General features: G+C 38.7%; 8 protein-coding genes across 8 annotated transcripts; 3 read left to right on the top strand and 5 right to left on the bottom strand. All coding sequences in view use genetic code 12, as the record gives it.

Moving 5' to 3' along the window:
• Positions 1-322: 322 nt before the first annotated feature.
• Positions 323-2,401, top strand: CAX7 (sodium/calcium exchanger protein; the record flags this gene model as incomplete). The annotated part of the gene is given in 2 exon segments (XM_001387978.1): positions 323-986; positions 1,005-2,401. Coding segments are annotated over 2 exon segments (2,061 nt in total), but the record flags the coding sequence as incomplete, so codon positions are not given.
• Positions 2,402-2,429: 28 nt separating this feature from the next.
• Positions 2,430-4,608, bottom strand: SSA2.2 (heat shock protein 70). The gene has a single exon (XM_001387585.1). The coding sequence runs from the start codon at positions 4,471-4,473 to the stop codon at positions 2,515-2,517; it is 1,959 nt and encodes a 652-aa protein (XP_001387622.1). The 5' UTR covers positions 4,474-4,608; the 3' UTR covers positions 2,430-2,514.
• Positions 4,609-5,063: 455 nt separating this feature from the next.
• On the bottom strand, positions 5,064-6,164 carry HSP70.6 (putative Heat shock 70 kDa protein; the record flags this gene model as incomplete). The annotated part of the gene is made up of 1 exon (XM_001387584.1): positions 5,064-6,164. One exon carries the CDS (start codon positions 6,162-6,164, stop codon positions 5,064-5,066), a length of 1,101 nt encoding a protein of 366 aa, XP_001387621.1.
• Positions 6,165-6,961: 797 nt separating this feature from the next.
• On the bottom strand, positions 6,962-10,104 carry HSP70.4 (heat shock protein 70; the record flags this gene model as incomplete). The annotated part of the gene is made up of 3 exons (XM_001387583.1): positions 6,962-7,974; positions 8,123-8,127; positions 8,282-10,104. The coding sequence occupies 3 exons, from the start codon at positions 10,102-10,104 to the stop codon at positions 6,962-6,964; spliced, it is 2,841 nt and encodes a 946-aa protein (XP_001387620.2).
• A 548-nt stretch (positions 10,105-10,652) lies between these two features.
• HSP70.3 (Molecular chaperones HSP70/HSC70, HSP70 superfamily Heat-shock protein 70 (HSP72)) lies at positions 10,653-17,103 on the top strand (the record flags this gene model as incomplete). Its single annotated transcript, XM_001387977.1, has 2 exons — positions 10,653-11,822; positions 16,435-17,103. The coding sequence occupies 2 exons, from the start codon at positions 10,653-10,655 to the stop codon at positions 17,101-17,103; spliced, it is 1,839 nt and encodes a 612-aa protein (XP_001388014.2).
• A 319-nt stretch (positions 17,104-17,422) lies between these two features.
• MLH3 (DNA mismatch repair) lies at positions 17,423-19,327 on the top strand (the record flags this gene model as incomplete). Its single annotated transcript, XM_001387976.1, has 1 exon — positions 17,423-19,327. The coding sequence occupies one exon, from the start codon at positions 17,423-17,425 to the stop codon at positions 19,325-19,327; it is 1,905 nt and encodes a 634-aa protein (XP_001388013.2).
• Positions 19,328-19,700: 373 nt separating this feature from the next.
• On the bottom strand, positions 19,701-19,919 carry RPC10 (DNA-directed RNA polymerases small subunit; the record flags this gene model as incomplete). Its single annotated transcript, XM_001387582.1, has 1 exon — positions 19,701-19,919. One exon carries the CDS (start codon positions 19,917-19,919, stop codon positions 19,701-19,703), a length of 219 nt encoding a protein of 72 aa, XP_001387619.1.
• Positions 19,920-20,093: 174 nt separating this feature from the next.
• Positions 20,094-21,128, bottom strand: PICST_28751 (predicted protein; the record flags this gene model as incomplete). Its single annotated transcript, XM_001387581.1, has 3 exons — positions 20,094-20,393; positions 20,448-20,614; positions 20,789-21,128. The coding sequence occupies 3 exons, from the start codon at positions 21,126-21,128 to the stop codon at positions 20,094-20,096; spliced, it is 807 nt and encodes a 268-aa protein (XP_001387618.2).
• Between the last annotated feature and the right edge of the window lie 306 nt (positions 21,129-21,434).

Here is a 21,434-nt window from a genome sequence, read left to right as displayed (position 1 = left end):
ACTCTTATACCAATTAACAATGGACAGCATTAACTATGGCTGTCTCTACAACTGTAACGATTTCCAAATCTAATTATAAAATGCTAGTTGACTTTTCCTGTACATAGTCTTGGACCAGTATCAGAAACCGGTATTTCACTTCTTTTTATAAGCCTATTCTGGTTTACAATACTCTACTCCATAAAGAGACGTTGCAGCAGTCATGAAGCTTGGCATTTTGGCAGTGGCATTTCATGCTGCCATTTGTGTTTCCATGTCAGCTTCACTGCTTTCCCCACGACTTCTGCTGTCTCCATTATCATTTTCAGCGAGATCAGATAGTAACGATTCCTGCTCTCAAATTGCTAATATTCCCCAAGATTCCCAATGTCAATTTGTATTGGACCATTGTAGCGGAGAGGATTACTTCATTGGTCGTATAAACTATTTGTCTGTTTACTATTGCAGGTTGTCATGGTTGCTGGTGTTTTCTTCTTTGCCTTTGCTTGGAGCTCTATCCATTTTTTTTATATCTTTGGGACTCACGGCTTCAGACTATTTGTGTCCCAACTTGTATACCATTTCCAAGTTCCTCAAACTCTCCGACAACTTATCTGGTTTGACTTTGTTGGCATTGGGAAATGGCTCTCCTGATGTCTTGAGTACTTTCAAGGCAATGAGCTTTGGGTCTGGCTCGTTAGCTATCTCTGAGCTCATGGGAGCGTCACTCTTTGTCACCACTGTAGTCATTGGTTGTATAGCCATTGTACACCCATTAAAGGTGCCGAGACGACTGTTTGTCAGAGATACCATATTCTATCTCATGATCGCCTGCCTTTTGATTTTCACGTTGGTAAGGCAAAGCTTGACCTTACCGATTTCAATCATTCTAGTCAGCTCTTACGTTCTCTACGTGGGTGCTGTTGTCTTGGATCACTCGTACTTGAAGCGTCAAATCACCAAACGTCTCCGAAGCGAAAGATCTAGAGCAAACTTCACTTTACAGAGTGATTCAGCAAACGGAGTTCTTAATGACAATGAAGAGATCGACGATATTTACCTCGATACATTCGCCAATCTCCCAACAATAGAAGAATTGAACCTAGACCATCGAAATATGGAATTTGTTGAAGAAGTAGATACAATTTTGAGGGTTAAACCTCCAACTGCAGCAGATAGCATGGTACGAACCGGTTCCTATGGTCTCAAATTGTTGGTCAAAGAGTTGCAGAAGCATTCTCATCTCCATGGAGATATTCAGTTAGAGTCAGAAAGACCACTAACAGCTCCCAACCCAGTGGATTCATCTTCCCTTCCTGATGATATTGAATCTGGTCCTACCAGTAGTTCAGCTCCAGGGAGGTTGGGTTCCGAACCTAGACATAACCTCACAACTGCACAATCGTGGTACGAAGAAACTCAGGAAATTGACTCTGAACTCCATGACATGTTGAGATTTACTTCAACGATAAACTGGTGGAATTATTTGCGAAGAAAGGATTCTAAAATCCTTGAATTGTTTGCTCCTCAGCTAGCAAGTTTTCATGAAGAGTCCTTGGCCAACAAGTTTTATTACATAGTAACTATACCTACTTCAACCATATTGAGAATAACTAGTCCTGTCAGAGATCAGTCCATTCTCTTGATGCTTTCAGAAATTGAGAAGTCTCAATCCAACCCACTTTTCAATGGAGAGCTGGACGCTATTGGCGAAGAAATAGGCAAGTTTGATTTCGAACTAGATAGAACATTGATATCAATTCAAACCTTTGTGGGACTAAGTTTTGTCAATTACATCTATTTAAGTGGACAATCATATGGAATCTTGTGGTTTTTGCTTGGAGGCTTGTTTCATGCTCTTTTAGCCTATGTTGTTTTCCTAAATTATTCTACTTCCAATTTCAGCTCCAGTGAACTCTTCAAGTTGAAGGTTATCAACCGCGTTGCTTCGTTTGCTGGATTCATCGTTTCAGTAACATGGATAGCCATATTTGCTACAGAAATCATTGCTATATTGAAGTCAATTTCTATCATATATAGCCTTAGTGACGATATCTTGGGAGTGACGGTATTTGCCTTAGGGAATTCCATAGGCGATCTCATTTCTAATTTCACGATAGCGAAAATGGGAATGCCTGCTATGGCACTTGGTGCATGTCTTGGGGGTCCTCTCTTGTCACTTTGCTCTCTTGGCATGAGTGGATTGATTATCATACCTTATGAAAATCCTTCTTCGGGGTTTCCTCTCGTGTTTAGCCGTACACTTGCCATTACTTCTACCGCATTGGTTGCTAATATCATATTTCTATTGTTCATTATACCCAGAAACGGATGGATGTTGGACAAGAGAACGGGCTACATTTTATTAGGCAACTGGTTTGTTGCCACAATACTTTGCATTATTAGTGAAACTTTCAAATAGTTTCCTCTACAACTCTGTATACTACTTATTGTAAATAACTGTTATTCATTTATGAAAACACGATAGAACCTATAAAAAAATTTTAATCTTAATCCTACAAAAACCTACCCAATTTAGTCAACTTCTTCCACAGTTGGTCCAGATGAGTCCTGCGAGGGACCTGCTCCTGGGAAACCGCCTGGAGCTCCTCCGCCTGGAGCACCACCTGGAACACCGCCTGGAGCACCTCCAGCAGCGGAGTAGGCTGCTGTGATTATTGGATTTGCAACTGATTCCAATTCCTTATGTCTGTCATTGTACTCTTCAGTTGTAGCCTGTTGTGATTCGTCCAACCAGGAAATCGTTTCATCAATAGCCTTTTGCAACTTCTCCTTGTCGTCAGCTGGAATCTTTTCCTTCAATTCGCCATCATTGATTGTGGTCTTCAAAGAATATGCATAAGATTCAAGGGTATTCTTAGCACCAATTCTGGATGATTCCTTCTCATCTTCCTCCTTATACTTTTCAGCCTCGTTGACCATTCTTTCAATATCTTCCTTAGACAACCTACCCTTATCATTGGTAATGGTAATCTTTTGAGTCTTACCAGTACCCTTTTCCAAAGCCGAAACATTCAAAATACCATTTGCATCAATGTCGAATGTAACTTCAATCTGAGGTACACCTCTTGGAGCAGGTGGGATACCAGACAATTCGAATTTACCCAATAAATTGTTGTCTCTCGTTCTGGCTCTTTCACCTTCAAAAACTTGGATCAAGACACCTGGCTGGTTATCAGCATAGGTCGAAAATATTTCCGACTTCTTGGTTGGAATTGTGGCATTTCTTGGGATCAACTTGGTCATAACACCTCCGGCAGTTTCGATACCCAAGGACAATGGGGCTACATCCAACAACAACAAGTCCTGCGTCTTGGAAGAAGTATCACCAGTCAAGATGGCAGCTTGAACTGCAGCACCGTAGGCAACGGCCTCATCTGGGTTGATGGACTTGTTTGGCTCCTTTCCATTAAAGAAATCAGAAACCAACTTCTGGATCTTTGGAATTCTAGTGGATCCACCAACCAAGACAATCTCATGAACTTGGGACTTGTCGATCTTGGAATCCTTAAGCACCTTTTCAACTGGATCCAAGGTCGTTCTGAATAAATCAGCACATAATTCTTCGAACCTGGCTCTAGTGATGGAAGTGTAGAAATCGATACCCTCGAAAAGAGAGTCTATTTCAATGGATGTCTGAGCTGAAGAAGATAACGATCTCTTGGCTCTTTCACAGGCAGTTCTCAATCTTCTCAAAGCCCTTTGGTTGGAGGACAAGTCCTTCTTGTGTTTTCTCTTGAACTCGTTAATGAAGTGGGCGACCAATCTGTTGTCGAAATCTTCTCCACCCAAGTGAGTATCACCTGCTGTGGCCTTAACTTCGAAAATACCTTCATCTATAGCCAACAAGGACACATCAAAAGTTCCACCTCCCAAGTCAAAAATCAAAATATTCTGCTCGTGGGCGCTTTGACCCTTCTTATCCAATCCGTAGGCAATTGCGGCTGCCGTTGGTTCATTAATGATTCTCAAAACATTCAATCCGGCAATCAAACCAGCATCCTTGGTGGCCTGTCTCTGCGAATCGTTAAAATAGGCAGGTACAGTGACAACAGCATCAGTGACAGTTGTTCCCAAGAAGTTTTCGGCGGTTTCTCTCATCTTAGTCAAAACCATAGATGACACTTCTTCTGGGGTGAATACCTTGGTTTCACCCTTGAACTCAACCTGAATATTGGGCTTTCCACCCTTGTCGATGACTTTGAACGGCCAATGCTTGATATCTGACTGAACTTCGTCCTCATTGAACTTTCTACCGATCAATCTCTTAGCATCAAATACAGTATTAGAAGGGTTCATTGCAGCCTGGTTCTTGGCAGCATCACCGATCAATCTCTCGGTATCGGTGAAGGCAACGTATGAGGGAGTTGTTCTGTTACCTTGGTCATTGGCAATAATCTCCACACGGTCGTTGGCGAAATGAGCCACACACGAGTATGTGGTTCCTAAATCAATTCCTATAGCCTTAGACATTTTGGTGATGACAATACTTAATCTGTATGTTCAAAACTACTTGAAAAAGTAAAAACAATAGAGTTTTCAATTGGAACTGAAAACAGGAGGTTGATTCTAACGCCGTCTCAACCTCCACTTAAATACTATTCTAACCCCATCCACTAAGGGGTATAAGGAGTTTGCTAGAAAGTTCTATGAGGGGAGTGCAGATGCAAAAAAAAAAACTGATCTGATTGACTAGAAAGTGCCAGAATTTTCGCGCTGAGTCTGGAACCTTCCTAATTGGGACGCAGCGGCTAAGAGAAAATCTGGTTCCAGTGGCAAGTTTTGGTGGCGACGGGCATCAATAGTATGTCAGTGATTTCATTCCATGCCCTGGTATTAAGTCGGCTTATTCGTTTTACTTCTTGAATTCATCCAGCAGTTCAGCGGTGCAACAAGGGATCCATTTGACCTCAAGATCTCAAGTCTCCTGATTAATTATCCCTGCATATTTGATGCATTCAGGGTTGCAAATTATGCACGCGTGCAGGAAATAGTACATGTGAAATGCACGTGTGGATACCAATATCTGGGGTAAGGGAAATGCATTATCCACTTGCCCCATTTCATCCCTCCACCCTCCATGGCTTGTATCCAGGGGGAATTTGCTCCCTGATAACTGCCTGCAACTTAGCGTGTTTGAGCTGAAGTTCACCAAGCGATGCATCTTGCGAAAGCTTCATCCAGTCTTCTATCTCGTAGGCCATGGAGTTCATCTCTTGTTTACTAATAACAGATATCTTTGCTCTGAGATTTCCATCCCTTACAGCATATTTAACTATGGATATTAATTGTTTGATTTGATCGATTTCAGACGATCTGCTATCTCGGCTGCTATTATCATACTTGTAGTCGGCATGTTGCTCCATGGCTGTGTACTTTGAAATCTCTATTTTGCTGCATCTTCCCGAATCCAAGTCAACGACGGTAATATTCAATACTTTGTTTTCGTTCATTGAAAAATCAATTCGAAATCGAGGATTGCTGAAAGCTTTTCCATATAGCTTAAACTGCTCTATAATTTTGTAGTCATATCCACCAATAACTTCGAATATTGTTGGCTCTTCAAAGAAATCTGAAGGTTTAGGGTAGTACATAATGGATTTCGCTATTGGAATTGCAGTGCCAGCGTAGATTAGGTCGACAGTTACATCATCTTTCACCCTAATACCAATTGACATTGGTGTATAGGATTGTGGTCGCCTGGTTTCCTTTGATGGAAGCTTTGCCCCTTCCATTTGCTGCTCTATTCCGCTGTAGTTTGAAATCTCTATGTTGCCGTACCTTCCGGAATCCAAGTCAACGACGGTAATATTCAATACTTTGTTTTCGTTCATCAAGAAATCTATTTGAAATTGTGGATTGTTCAAAGCTTTTCCATATAATTGAAACTGTCCTAGAATTTTATAGTCATATCCACCAACAACTTCGAATACTGTTGGCTCTTCAGAGAAATTTGACGGTTTAGGGTAGTACATAATGGACTTGACTATTGGAATTGCAGTGCCAATGTAGATCACGTCGACAATTACATCATCTTTCACCCTAATGCCAATTGTCATCGACGCATAATTTTGAACTTTGCGGGTTTCCTTTGACAACTTCTTCTGTGATCCTTTTTCTTTCGACTTCGACTTCTTTTGAAATATGTGGTTGAGCACACCCATAGTCTCTCAAGCAATTATTTCAGCAAGAAGGTATGTAATAGAGAGTGAGCAAGCAAACTCCACACGAAGTCTTTTTATAGGGAATCTTATATAATCGAGGAATTTTACAAAGGATAAAAGTAGGTATATGCTGTGAACGGTAAAGTTAAGAATTGAGATGATCTGTGGGCCAAGTACTTGCATTTAGTACATAAATAATTATCTCAGTGGGTATTATCTTCTCTACATACATCCCCTCAGCCTCGTAATCTTCATAGTCTGTCCTGGTAAGAAAGGTAGACTTGAATGAATATTTTTGCAATCAACTCCTAAAAAAATAAGACATCTGCTCCTAGTAATCCATGGCTACTCTAACAAATACCATGCAGTTAAGAAAAATAATAGAAATGCTCTTCCCACGAGTGAACTTCATATTTGGAAATTAGAAATATGTGAGAGCATCTTGCAATCGAATCATGTACGGAAGTCACTTACTTATCTTGGTGACCCGTGGCCAATACAAGGTTTTATTCTTCATGGACACCAAAGCAGAATTATATTTGCTTTATTTTTCAAGTAGCTCTTGGCTAATCTTCACTTTTATAGTGATTTCAAAGAGATCTTCTGATCTTCTGATTCTGTCCCGAATTAGATAGATCTCTAAAAGTTATGAAAGAGCCTCTAGGTATTACGAGGTCATAAATATCATGATAATCAGATTGTATTGAAGATACAAATTACGCTATGCGGAAGATATTCATTTTTTTTGTAAGTCGTAAGAAAATGATGATGCCTTCTTAGCCAGTACTAGTATTCTCTCAATTTCCATCCCCTTGGTGAAGAGTAGTAGCCGCATGTTTGGAGATTACATTGAAGAACTTCTTCGGTGTAGTGAAATAGGACTTGTCAATCTTCTCCAGTCTTTCCTTCTTCTTCATCTCAAGAGCAGCACCTTTAGCAATGGAAAAATTATCTAAGGTGTCAATGCTAGCACCCTTGAATGCTCTTGTTATAAAATTTTGGAGACCTGGAACATTTGCAGCTCTTCCAGCTAACACAATTTCATCTATTTCGTCCACTCTCTCGATTTTAAGTTTCTCTGAAATTGCTCTTCTTAATTCATTGAAGCTGTTCTTTAATATTGCAATCAACTTATCTTTGGAGATCAGCCTTACAAAATCAGTGCTATCCAAAAAGTCGTAAATATTGGCCGTCACTTCGTCTTTATCTCCAAAGCTCTCCTTCACTAGTCTACAGGCAAACTCAAGTCTTTTTTGTGCTACTGGATCTTTTCTGTAGAGAGATATATGTCTTGGCTCAAATGATTCAACGCATGATGCTACTAGGTCCTTATCGAACTTGTTACCACCCAATTTGGAGAAATAATGACTAAAAATAATCTTATTTCCTGCGAAGCAAGAAATTTCAAGTTGACTTCCAACATCAATGAATAGAACTTTTCCATTGGGAACTTTGGATATATAAGAATTTCTTAAACATTTACATCTGTCTTGTATCTTGAACTCACTCGGTAACTTATTTTTCTCGATATACCACCTGGGAAGTGAAATGTAGCACTGTTGGAATTCAATATCATATTTCAGCTTTGTCTTTTTCTTAATATCATCTATTACCCTTTGGATAACCATTTGGTTTCTCCCACTTATATCAGGGTTCGCTAATAGTTTCGAACTTAAAATACTGGGTACAGTTAGCACGCATAGTTCAAGTTCATTTTGTTGGACTTCGGCTTCTGGTTTGGACGGACTGGCGAATTCCTTATCGTCATTGATGGCAAAGAGCCGACTTTGTGTAGATCCAATATCAATTCCTACGAAGAGTTTCATGGAAAATGGTATACTCACCACAAGTTGTGTTAACTTTCAAAGTCGGGAAATTTCATTTGTTTTAACCAAGAGAACCTTCTTGTCTTCAAGTTGCTTTTGTGTGGTGTCTAATTTTACATTGGTACAGCCTACCTTCCCTACCGGGATTAGGGTAAAGATTTTTTTTGCAAACTAAAGTAATTACAAACACATTACATATTATTAATCGACAATTAATGACAGACAGATTGTTCATCTTTCGTGACTTCATTCTAAAGATTTGATTTTCTTGTCTCAAAATAGTTAACATACCCATTTGGAATACACGCCTGTGAAAAGAATTTAAGAGTAGAAAATTTATCTTTACAAGTTTGTAAAGACTCCTTATCTGCATTCAGTAACCACTTGTTGGCATCAATGATTTGTATGATGATATCTCTTTTAATCTTAGCAGGTATCTTGCTTTTAATTCTAGGATCTGTGAGAACATTGTTCATTGCACTGAGAAGGTGTTCAATTTTATAGATTTCTTGTTCTATTTCTTTACTCATTGCTGAGTGAAGCTCTCGATCTCTTTTAAACTCTTCAATTTCAGTTGAAACTCGTTGTTTTTCCTTTTCTGTCCAACTCTCCTTTAATTTGGTAATAGTGAGAGACTTTGTCTTGTTGGTTTTTGATTCTGTAGCAGATACTTTCAATATACCATTGTCGTCGACATTGAACACCACGATTATTCTAGCTTCTCCCTTTGTGGCCCTTTGGATTCCACTTAGTTCAAACTCCCCAAGTAGACGGTTTTTTGAACATACTTCATTCTCTCCTTCAAATACTTTGACTACCAAATTAGTTTGATAATCTGAAACTGTTGTGAAATCTTTGGAATTAGTAGAAGGTATAGCCAGGTTCTTAGGAATCATTTTCACCATTCGATCACCAATTGCCTTTAATCCTAAGGATTTAGGAGCAACATCTAGAAGCACTACTCTAGGCTCTGTCGATAGTATATGAGCCTGAATTGCAGCTCCTTCTGCTATAACTTCGTCCGCATTCGCTTTTTTGCTAATCTTAGTGCCTTCAAAAAACTTTGCAACCTCTTTCTGAACCATTGGAATTCTTGTAGACCCTCCCACAAGAAGAACCTCGTCCACATCACTTTTAATAATTCCACCTGCCTCGATAACTGCTTTAACAGTATTCATTGTTTTCATTATGAGATCTCCACACAATTCATCAAATTTTGCCCTGCTGAGTTTGCTTTTAAATGCCTTTCCATCATAGAGGGACGAAATTTCTATGTCAGTTGAAGGAGAAGCACATAATCTTCTCTTCGCAGACTCGCATTCTTTTCTGAGTTTAGCCATTGACGTTTTGTCGGATTTGAGGTTACAAGGGTAACTTTCTATGAATTCACTAGCAAAATAGTCAACAAGAATGTTGTCGAAATCTTCTCCACCTAGATGGCTATCGCCATCACTTGCTCTCACTTCGTAGACGTCTTTGCAATGGGTGACCAAAGAAACATCAAAGGTTCCACCTCCAAGGTCATATACCAATAAGTTTCTTTCTTTGCAATCTTTGTTGTTGGACTGCCCATAGGCAAGTGCTGCAGCAGTTGGTTCATTGATGATCCCTAGGACATTGAGACCAGCAATTTCACCAGCTGCTTTGGTTGCTTTTCTTTGGGAATCGTTGAAGTATGCTGGAACTGTAATAACCACATCCTCGACTTTTACACCTAGATATTCTTCTGCTGTGCACTTCACACTTTCTAATACCATTGCAGAAATTTCTTCAGGGGGAAGAGTTCTGATCTCTTTCTTGTATTGTACTTGAATGAATGGCTTTCCATTTCTATTCACAACCTTGAATAGGAAATGAGTTATATCATGTTGAACTTCGGGATCATCAAAGTCTCTTCCAATTAACCTCTTTGTTCCATAGACAGTATTCTCAGGATTCTTTCCTAATTGATTTTTTGCCCCCTCTCCAATAATAGTTTCATTATCATCAAAAGAAACACAGGAAGGTGTTATTCTGCTACCTAATACGTTGGCAATGACTTCCACTTTGTTATTAAAGACTGCGACGCACGAGTTGGTTGTCCCGAGATCAATTCCTATTACTGGTTTATTCATTATTAATTGTGTTGAGACGCAAAGAAACTATAAATTGAATTTGCTTTATTGTAGCTCTAAGAGGAAGATCCAAAACTGAACACCTTTTCTGAGTGAATTTACTAGCGATTCAGAAAAGAAATCTTCTTTGATACATGAAGCATAAAGAAGGCTATCCAAATTTCCTTTGGACTTTCTCGCGCAAGATGATAGAATAGAACACTGCCCTGTTGACAGATGCTTTGAGTATTGATGACATCTGATTTCTCCTGATATAAAAGGTCCCAATGTCTATACTTTTATGCAGTTATGAAAATTACGAAGTATATTTTTATTTATTTTTTAAGCATGCTAATCTATATCATCTTTTTCAGATGTAAGGTGAGAGGGATCTAAATTTTGCTGCTTTCTAAGTATCCCCACCAGGATGTAATTTTTCGGTGGTCTCCAGTAGGATTAGAACAATTCCCACATTCAATAAAGACTTTTAATCTTTTCAAGCAAGCTAGTGAATTTACGGCCAGAACTCACAGTAGAATAAAGATAGGACCATTTCTCGAGTATACAGCATGTCGTCAAGAAAATCAAAGGCAATTGGTATTGATCTTGGGACTACCTATTGTTGTGTGGCTTATTATTCAAACGACAAGGTTGAGATAATCAGTGATGACGCTGGGAATAGAACTACACCATCATATGTTTCCTTCAGTAAAGAAGGTAGGTTACTTGGACAGTCTGCTAAGAATAATGCTTCTAAAAACTTGAGGAGCACCGTGTTCTCAGCCAAAAGATTCATAGGTAGAAATTTCAATGATATTTCGGTTCAGAATGACATCAGACATATGCCATTTGATGTTGTAAATCAGAATGGAAAACCAGTATTCAGGTTGGAATATAAGGGAGAAATGAAGCTATTTTTTCCCGAAGAAATTTCAGCGATGGTTCTAGTGGAAATGAAAACACTAGCTGAGAGGCGTCTTAAGGAAGTAATAACAGACGCAGTGATTACGGTGCCTGCCTATTTCAACGATTCTCAAAGACGAGCTACAAAGGACGCTGGTAGAATAGCCGGACTCAACGTCCTAAGGATCATAAATGAGCCTACTGCAGCTGCATTTGCATATGGATTGAACACTCGTAATGATAATATCCCGTCTCGCAATGTTCTCATCTTTGACTTGGGAGGTGGAACTTTAGACGTCTCTTTGGTAACAACTAATAATAAGGATGGGGTCTTTGATGTGAAAGCAACTTCTGGTAATACTCACTTGGGAGGGGAAGATTTTAATAATAGGCTTCTCGGGCACTTAGTTCATCAAGTAAAGCAGAAAACGGGAAGAGATGTTTCTTCCGAACCCAAGGCACTTGGTAGACTAAGAAGAGCGTGTGAGTCTACAAAGAAACGGTTGGGTGTTAGCGAAAAAGTTAATATTGAACTTGAAGCGTTACTTCCCGGCTCAGATTTTACTACAACAATCACAAGGCAAGAGTTTGAATATCTCTGTCAAGACCTCCTTAATTCTATCTTGAGACCAGTGAAACAAGTTCTCGCGGATTCTGGTATAGATAGGTCGCAAGTTGATGAAGTGGTTTTAGTAGGAGGTTCAACCAGAATTCCTATTGTTAGGAAGAAAGTGTCAGGTTTTTTCGGTGGGAAAAGACCATGTCAATCGATAAATCCAGATGAAGCAGTAGCCTATGGTGCAGCCATTCAAGCATCTATCTTATCGGGAGAATCTGTACCTAATGTCATTCTCAACGATGTGGCCCCGTTGTCGCTTGGAGTTGCAATTGATGATGGTAAAATGTCAGTTTTGATTCCTAGAAATTCAAGAATTCCAACATCAAGAAAACGATGTTACACTACTATTACAGACTTTCAAGAAAAAGTGTCTGTCGAGGTCTTCGAAGGTGAAAGTAAACAGGTTATCAATAATAATTTGCTTGAAGTTTTTGATTTCAAGGACTATCCGAGAACGAAGGCTGGAATACCTCAAATTGAAGTAACTTTCGAAATTGACCCTAACAGTATTTTACATGTTTCAGCGGTAGAGAGGACAACTGGTAGGATGCAGAGAGTACTTGTGAGAAACGAAAGAGGAAGATTGTCGGCTTCAGTAATGGATAGAATGATTGCAGATTCTGATACCTATAGACGAGAAGAAGAAGCCCTCACTGATAGAGATAGAGCCAAGTTTGAATTTGAAAGTTATAACTTATCGCTAATACGAAAGACAGATTTAGCAGAAATATCTGAAGAAGATAAACAGCAGATGCGTTTACATATAAATAGGAACAAAACTTGGCTCGAAAGTTCGGGTTCATCTACTGCTACTGTTAATGACTTTAAAGAGATGAAAGCAAATTTAGAACAAATTGCATCATCATTACTATTTCCGCCTCCACCTCCATACTTTACAGGAGGAATGACAGAACTTAAAAAGAACTAATTATTTGCGTAACTATATATATATAACTTGGAACTCATTCATATATTATTGGCACATTGGACAATTCATCATTCAGGTAAAAATATATTTCCTCACCTTTCTTATCATCGTTCACTCTCTTTATTTCCTCCTCGGCTTCTGTCGTTTTCTTTTCTGTCTTTATTACTTTCTTTTGCTCCTCTCTTTGCTCCTCTGTTTGCTCCTCTCTTTGCTCTTCTCTTTGCTCTTCTCTTTGCTCTTCTCTTTGCTCTTCTCTTTGCTTCTTCTTCCTCTGGTCTTCCATAACTCTTTTCTCTTGTTCGAAGGCTCTTCTTGCTTGCACTGCAGCTCTCGTCTCTACCACTGCTTTGTTTACCACCTTTTCATATTCCTCTATTTTGTGATCGTCTTGCTCAATAAACATTTGGGCAACCTTTATAACTTGCAGCTTTTCATATTTTCTAATCAAACCTAAAAGAGTTTCTTCACACATATTCCTCATTTTCTCTTTATCTTCTATAGCCTTATCCTGTAATAGTAGTTTGTCCTCTATGTTTTTAAATCTACTCACTCTGTCGGATATTTCAGCCAATTGTTTTCTATCTTGAATTTGTTGCTCATTTATATCTGCTTTCTCTTCATTAACTTCCATTTTCTCATTGGACAGTTTCACCACTGTTCCCTGGCAAGTGTATGCCTTCTTGAGTTGGATATTAAACTGGTCAAAGGCAAATTCTATCCTTATAACAGTTTCCCAATCTGAAATTTGTTTCACATTCGAAATTGACCATTCGATTGGCTGTTCACCATCTCTCCTTACACTTATTTTACAATTCCTTTTACCCAAGAACGACTTGGTTTCCAGTCTTGGATGATAACTATCAGGGAATCTAAACAGTCTCGTTGGAGCATCGTCAGGTCTGTAAGAACCTTCAATGAAGCTGTTTCTATATTCTTCCACTAAGATTTCATCTTTGCCCGACATTGTCAATGCATTTCCCTTTGCTATGGCTTCATCTTGATTCAATGTAAATGAAAGATGTTTACCAAAATAATCTTCTATACCCTTCTTTATACAAGGAACTCTGGAACTACCTCCAATGAGCACAATGGATTCAACTTTCGATTTTGAGAATGAAATAGTCTTTTGGGCAATCTTGATGACTTCCTCTATAGTGCCCGTGATTAATTGAGAAACTCTGCATTGTTGCTCAACGATATCTTCTAAGTCTTTTCTAGTTAAGTGAAGTTCTTTTTCTTCGATATTGGAACCTCCTAAATTCACTTCTATGGTAACTGATGCTTCGTTGTTGACTGACAATATTTCTTTCAATTTTTCAACTGCTTTGACGAGTTTGAAATAGTCTTTGCCTGCTTTTGCTATATCTGTTTTTTCTTTTCTAAATTTTTCTCTGAATATTTCAGCAATTGCATAATCGATATTCCTACCGCCAAAGTTTCTGTTGCTGGCTGACCCTAGAATGCTAATACTTCTGGGTTTGACTTCAGCGATCGCTACCTGGAAGGAAGTGTATCCAATGTCTATAAAGCATACAATGGTAGGGCATACTACTGGTCTGGAATGAGCGTACCATGTGGCTGCCGATGTTAATTCATTGACTATCTTTATTTCTTTGAAATTTGCAATCTGGCAAGCTTCCAATGCCGCTCGTCGCCCATAAGAATCATACCACTGAGGAACCGAAAAACAGATCTTATCCACTTCGCATTTACTATAAGTTTTTAGTTTATTTAGTATCATGGCCATTAGTTGAGTTGCTGTGTATGATCCTTTCTTGTCAATTCTTACCATTAGTTCATCAGCAGTCTGTAATTCTAAATCTTTTACAAATTCCAATTCTGTTGCGAAATTTTCCTCGCGTGGTCTCACTCCAAGTAATCTTTTGAGATTGCCAATTGTTGATGTTAGATAAGAATGCTGCTGGTGCCTTGCTATTTCTCCGAACAATCTGTTTCTCTGTCCTAGCCCGACAAGAGAAGGAGTGAAATTTTCACCATAATCATTCGCTAGGATATTTATCATGCCACCTTGGTTGATTGCAACTACAGACTTGTAGTTTCCTATATCAACTCCAATAATCATTATATTGAAATGGATGGAGCAGAATTGCCTCTGATTTCAGGCTCATATTTGTTTTGAAGATTTAAGTAGGGGCAGCTTTCTCTATTATTTGTAAGGTTAAACATCCAACCACTAAGCTCGTATTTTCTTTTCTTTTTGTTGTCTCACAGCCTTTCAGGAGCTTCAACCCACTTGTGACTTTATTAATATTGTGTGTTTGTGGACAAATACCATTTCATTCAGTAATTAAATTAGTATTTTCTCTGCCTGTTGGTGGCACATGGCAATCCCTTTTTTTTGGTGTTTGTCTGACTTGTTGTAAGTTCAACCTGTACGAATATTATCCATACTCTATATTTAGCTTACCTTTCTCCGCTGAATTCCTGCATGGATCATATAGATGCAAAATCCATTTTAGAGGGGTGCATATGAGAAAATATTAGTTCCAGCATATCGATTTTGGAGAAGCTTATCTCCCAAGTGGTGTTCCACAATTGGCGAAACCTGTAGACATAGCCATCCGATCATGTTTTCATGACTCTTGACTTTTGTGTCAGAATTGTTCCAATCGTTTGAATGGTATACATTACGAACTCATAAACCGGCTCTTCTTCTCGAGAGTATAAATACAAGTGTTTGAATCGTATTAGATCCTTTGCTCGCGTATCAAAACAATTACTAATGTCTCTAACAATTGGAATCGATTTGGGTACAACTTATTCATGTGTATCTATCTTTCAAAATGGCCGAGAAGAAGTAATAGCTAACGATCAAGGTAATAGAACAACTCCATCTTGTGTAGCTTTCAACGAATCTGAAAGATTGATTGGAGAAGCTGCAAGATTTCAAATTGGAAGGAATCCTACTAATACTATTTACGGTGTTAAAAGAATGATTGGTAGAGAATTTAATGATGATGAACTTCAACTGGATATTAAAAACTTTCCATTCGAGGTAGTAGATAGAGATGGTAAGCCTTTTGTTAGAGCAGAGTACAGAAATGAGGCTAAAATATTTTCACCAGAGAACATATCCTCCATGGTATTGTCAAAAATGAAAGAAACAGCAGAGACATTCCTTGGGGTAGAAATTCAAGATGCTGTCATCACAGTACCAGCCTTTTTCAATGATTCTCAGAGAAATTCAACTATTGATGCAGGAAGGATAGCTGGATTGAACGTTTTGAAAGTAATAAATGAACCTACAGCAGCAGCTATTGCCTATGGCTATCACCAGAATTTGAAAGAAACCAAATCTGTATTGGTTTACGATTTTGGAGGGGGTACCTTTGATGCTTCCTTATTGCAAATTTATAAAAATATGTTTGAAGTGAAAGCTACTGGTGGAAATACCCATTTGGGAGGTGAAGATTTGGATATCAGGCTAGTTGAGTATTTCAAAGGTAAATTTTATGAACAGCATAAGTTGGACATTAGCACTAATGTTAAATCTATGCAGAAATTGAAAGACAACTGTGAACAACTAAAAAGGACACTATCCACTGGAATTCTTAGAAGTTCAATTGAAATCGAATCTCTTTATAATGGAATTGATTTCACATTGTCCCTCACCAGAGCAAGGTTTGAGGATCTTTGTGAGGATCTTTTTCAATCAACGTTGGTCTATCTAGACGAAGTAATTGAAGAGGCGGGAATGACAAAGAATCAAGTAGACGAAATTTTGATGGTTGGAGGATCTACAAGAATACCTCGAATTCAGGAATTGGTTTCGGAGTACTTTGACGGAGCCGAATTGACTAGGAGAGTCAACCCCGACGAGGCTGTAGCCATTGGTGCATCCATTGCAGCTGCCACGTTTACTCCAGAGGAAACTCTCAAGTCAAAATCAGATAATGGTGCTATAGTCTTACTAGAAGTGGCGCCTCTATCCCTAGGAGTAGAAACAAGAGGAGGGTTAATGACCAATCTTATTTCAAGAAACACAGCCATTCCTAACTCTGTTACCAGGCTTTTTACTACAAGCACCGATAATCAATCCGCTGTTCAAATCCAGGTGTTTGAAGGAGAAAGATCACTTACGAAACATAACAATTTGTTAGGACTGTTTTCATTAACTAATATACCCCCTGCTCCACAGGCAGTACCACGAATTGAAGTAACCTTTACTGTAAATGATAATGGTATTCTAGAAGTTTCTGCTGTTGAAGTACGGTCTGGAATCTCACATCAGATTACGATTAGAAACAATCAGAGCAGATTGCCAGAAGCTGAGATACAGAAGCTTATCAGTGAAGCGGAGGTATATCGGGAAGCAGATTTGCTTACAAGAGAACGTCTTGAAGCCAGAGACAACCTAGAGAGGTTTGCTGTAAGCCTCCGAAGAACAGCAAAAAGACAAGATAATCTCGGTACTCAACAAAGAGAGGATTTGTTAGTTATGATTGAGCAAATTGGCTGGTTGAATATCACAGACGAAACAACCACCAAAGAAATGAGAGGACGACTTGATAGGTTAAAGAATTTGTCGGAAGCGTATCATCTTTCTTAAGCCTTTTACATTGGGTGCAAAAACACAAGAGTGAAATGTCGCTACTAAGCGATAACTTAACAAAATGATTAAGTAGAATATATAGAGTTGTAAGGCATTTCATCTTAAGATAATACGATAAGGATGTTTGATTAGCTGATCGATTTGATGTCTTTTTGGTTTTGTAGAAGAGCATTGTAGCCTCAGAATCTGTTCCTCACTATGGAGGCTGGAGAAGTTGTGCGACATTACTATGAGATTTAATTGAAAATTGATTCTGCGGTTTCCAACTTTTCCAACTTTTATCTGTACAGCTCATTGAAGACAATGTTGTGATGGTATGTTGTCGAGTGGTAGGATTCGAAAACTAAATCCACAGGTTCTGAGTGAATTGAGATCGCAAACTATCTTCAACTCTTTAGCCTCGGTAGTTCAGGAATTGTTAAGAAATAGCTTGGATGCTCAAGCCAAGGTGGTAGAAATACGTCTAGACTTGGATTCGCTCGCTGTACAGGTTGCCGACAATGGAGTTGGAATTCCTGCTGATGATATGCTGATGGTAGGCGAGAGATATCACACTTCAAAGTTGAAGCAAATTAAGGACTTGCCTTTTATCTCTACATATGGCTATAGGGGAGAAGCATTATACGCTTTAGGTTTGGTATCTCGACTTTCTATTGTGTCTAAAAGTGACTCTGGAGACGTTACTTTTGTTCGAATGATTTCGTATAATTCGAATACAGAAGTCTATGATTATCAAAATTATACGAACGATGGCTTCTTTCGGGTAGAGCCGATCAAAAAGAACGGAACCATAGTCACGGCAACAGGATTGTATTGCAACCTTCCTGTTCGTCGACAACAGATTAGAGCAGTTTCGCAATTCAAGATTATTGATGAAATTAGACATATTGTATTTCAGAGTCTTGTCAAATTTCCAGATGTGAGTATCAAAGTACTACGACTTGACCATGATTCCTTGAATCCAGATATTCTCATAAACTATTCTCCCAGTAACACACGAAAGACTGATAATTTTGCTTGTATATTCAGGAACATCTATGGAAAGTCTGTTCTACCAAAATTTCACACCCTAGAAGCTGAACAAAGAGGATTGCAGTTGACAGGATTTGTAGGAACGGACCCTGTAAGCTCGAAGAGGTTCCAATACATATTCTTCAATGGTTCTCTCCAAGGTTATGAGACCACACGTATAGCTGTAAACCAAACTTTCAAAGAATCGAGATTTGGAGATATACCTGAGTCTGTTTCTTATCGTACAGGGGAATCTCCTTCTAAGAAGCGATCTAGGTTGCTGTGGGTTTGGCCAGTCTTTCTTGTTTGCATAGAAAGCGTTAAAAAAGGGGCTACTATTGAAGCCGATGAAATCACTAAGTTTGTGGTGAAAGTCTTCAAGCAATTTTTGGTCTCTCAAGGGTTTCAGGTTGATTCTGGGCCATCCGTATTTGGCTCTCCCCGGATATCATTGTCTCCATCGAAACGAAGAAAGACATCTCCCAGTGGAGATGAGGAACCTAGAGTGAAGAAAAGTGATCAGCTTGATAGTACTTTTCTAAATGTTGCAGAATCAGGTTTAACTTCGGGCAACTATAGAATTGTGAGACAACTTGATAGCAAGTTTATCTTGGTGAGCAGTTCGAATAATCTTGGAGGCAAAGTACTTCTAGTTATTGACCAACATGCTTGCGATGAAAGAATAAAGGTAGAGGCACTCTTTAAAGACTTCATATTTCTTGTCTTAGATGCTCACACCAATTTGCTGCTACGAGTGGTTGAGCCTGTAACGTTTGCTGTTAGTAGCGTAGAAGTTCAGTTGTTCGAGGAATATGCGGAGAATCTTAACAAGTTTGGAATTAGGTTCATCATTGAAGGTCTAACTATAGTCGTAACCCACATGCCCCAAATAATTTTGGAGAAGTCAGACATAGATGCTGATATCTTGAGGAGGTGGTTGTTGCTGCATGTAAACGATTTAAAAGAAGAAAGCAAGTCGGCAATCGTAGATACATATTCTATTAATGATTGGTTTCCTTTTGTTCGTCACTTGCCCACCTTCTTGATCGATATTATCAATTCTAAGGCATGCCATTCTTCTGTGGTTTTCGGAGAGGTATTGGAGTATTCTGAAATGGAGAAAATGGTACGGCAGCTCTTGCACTGTCGTCTACCGTTTCAATGTGCTCACGGACGGCCATCTATAGTTCCATTAGTAAACATACAGTAAGTCTACAGAAGTTCAATTCAATAATAATATATATTACTCCCAATAATTTACACTAGCTTTTATCTATACAGTGGAGCAGAGCTCCAGGAACCGGGGAAATGCAATGGTCTTGTTGAAATGAAGATGAGGGAAAAATACAACATATGATGATTCTTCCTTTCAAGAGTATATTGAAATCTTAAATGAATGAACTCACATACTTGACAATAATACTCCCCTTATCGAATAATGAATATAATTTCATGTTTTCAATAGAAAAATGATTCGAGCTCAAAGTCTTCGCATACGAACTTCAATGATTAACTTCAATAAAGAACTTCAAAAACTCAAGAAATGCTTTGCTTATCTCATGAAATTTACGTTACTCCTTACTCTAACGAGCTTCGAACTGCACCATTCTTCTGGTTCTGGCCTTGTAGATGACTCTGTGACCACATTCCTTGCATCTGATGGCATCGTTCTTCGACAATGAAAAAGAAGCAGCACACTGAGCACAGTTGTATCTTACACCTAAGGACTTGTTCGTCACCTGACCGAGTGCAGCGTGGGAGATAGAAGCTGGGATGATGAATCCTTCTTTTGGAGCAGACATGCTTGATATGGTGAAGATGACTAGTTTAAGAAGTTAGACTCTTTGATTTCTAAACTTGAAATGTGATGAGAAATGAAAAATCTGATAGTGCGCAATATTTATGTCATGTGATTACGTCCTGTATGGTAAGCTATATACCGGTTTTACTTGTGGAGTATAGAAATTTATTGAATTCTACTTCGAATTAACCTCTAAGAAAAACATTGTATTTGCTAAGATCTCTATGTTCTCTTTGAGCCCATAACCTTTTTCGGGTTTTACTTCAGTCACCTTTCCTTTTTTACCAGAACGATGTTTGCAGGGTTCGGCAAATGCAGAATAGGATCGTATCTGACTAAAAGTGTAGCGAAGAGGAGGAGCCACTTTTGACGAATCATTCCTGAAGAGTTGGAACTGTTCATTTAGTTGCGGACCTAATACATTGACATTCGCTTCTTTGTTGTTATTAATATACAAGAAATACTCAATAAAGTCCTATGGGTTCATAGTTTTGACGAACAAAACGATCTTTCGATGGGTGGATGATACTATTCTTGCATGGTTCTTTTCAATATCAATTGTGCTAAGTAATCTGTTGTTCATATTAAATTGCTTGAAGTATTCAATGATCTGTTCTGTAACCTCAACACAATCCTTTGATTCAATATAGGTGATAATGTCCTTCAATGTAATAGTCTTTGCTTCTTTTTGGAAGGCTGGTTCTACGTTATCTCTTAATATATTTTCAATTTATTGAGCCAATAATCTGTAGAAGAATACCCTGCTCTCTTGATCGAACCTATCCAAAAACAACCTAGTCTCCGGAATTGAGCTGACGTCGAAGTCATTCAAAACAATCTCCCTTAGTTGTGGAAACCGTCTGTACACACTATCAAGCACTGCTTGATACTTTGCCAAAATTTCAAAATATGCATCCAATACTGGCAATTTCAGTAATCGATCCTCAAAACCGTCAACTACGTCCCATACCATATTCATGATCTTCAGGCGTGAAACTCTACGTCCTCTTTGATTGACAAGGACGTCAGACGTAGAAGTGTGGCTATCATCCACCAGTTCGTTTGGATCCAGTGACGAGCCCGAAACTGGACGAAGTGATCCAATATCGGCATCGCCAATGTTTCCAGTATATAGCACCTCGTTCTTTGAATGCATGTTGTTCAATTCATTTTCGATTCGATCTTGAGTTTGAGCAGCGGAAATAGGCATTTTGAATTGGTTTTTTTGATCTTTTCTCTAGTAGAATTATGGTGTGAAGTAGTGGGTTTTCCTTCTGGAGAGTATAAGTTAGGTGGAATCTGACCTTATAATAGCCAATAAAGAAGTGACACTTTCACAAACTGGCGTAGCCTGCTGAGGTTTATATTTCTTAACCGTCTTGTTGGTGTCATGCCGCTAACAATTTTGTTCCATTTGGTTACAAAGTAGTATATTGTGACCCTCCAAAAGGCAGAAACCCGTATCATTTTCTAGCAAAATTGTACCTACCTTATCGGATCTTGCTACTCACTCCTC

The sequence above is a fragment of the Scheffersomyces stipitis genome, chromosome 1, assembly GCF_000209165.1.
Source record: "Scheffersomyces stipitis CBS 6054 chromosome 1, whole genome shotgun sequence".
Taxonomy (NCBI): domain Eukaryota; kingdom Fungi; phylum Ascomycota; class Pichiomycetes; order Serinales; family Debaryomycetaceae; genus Scheffersomyces; species Scheffersomyces stipitis.
This window is presented reverse-complemented; position numbering and strand designations above follow the sequence as displayed.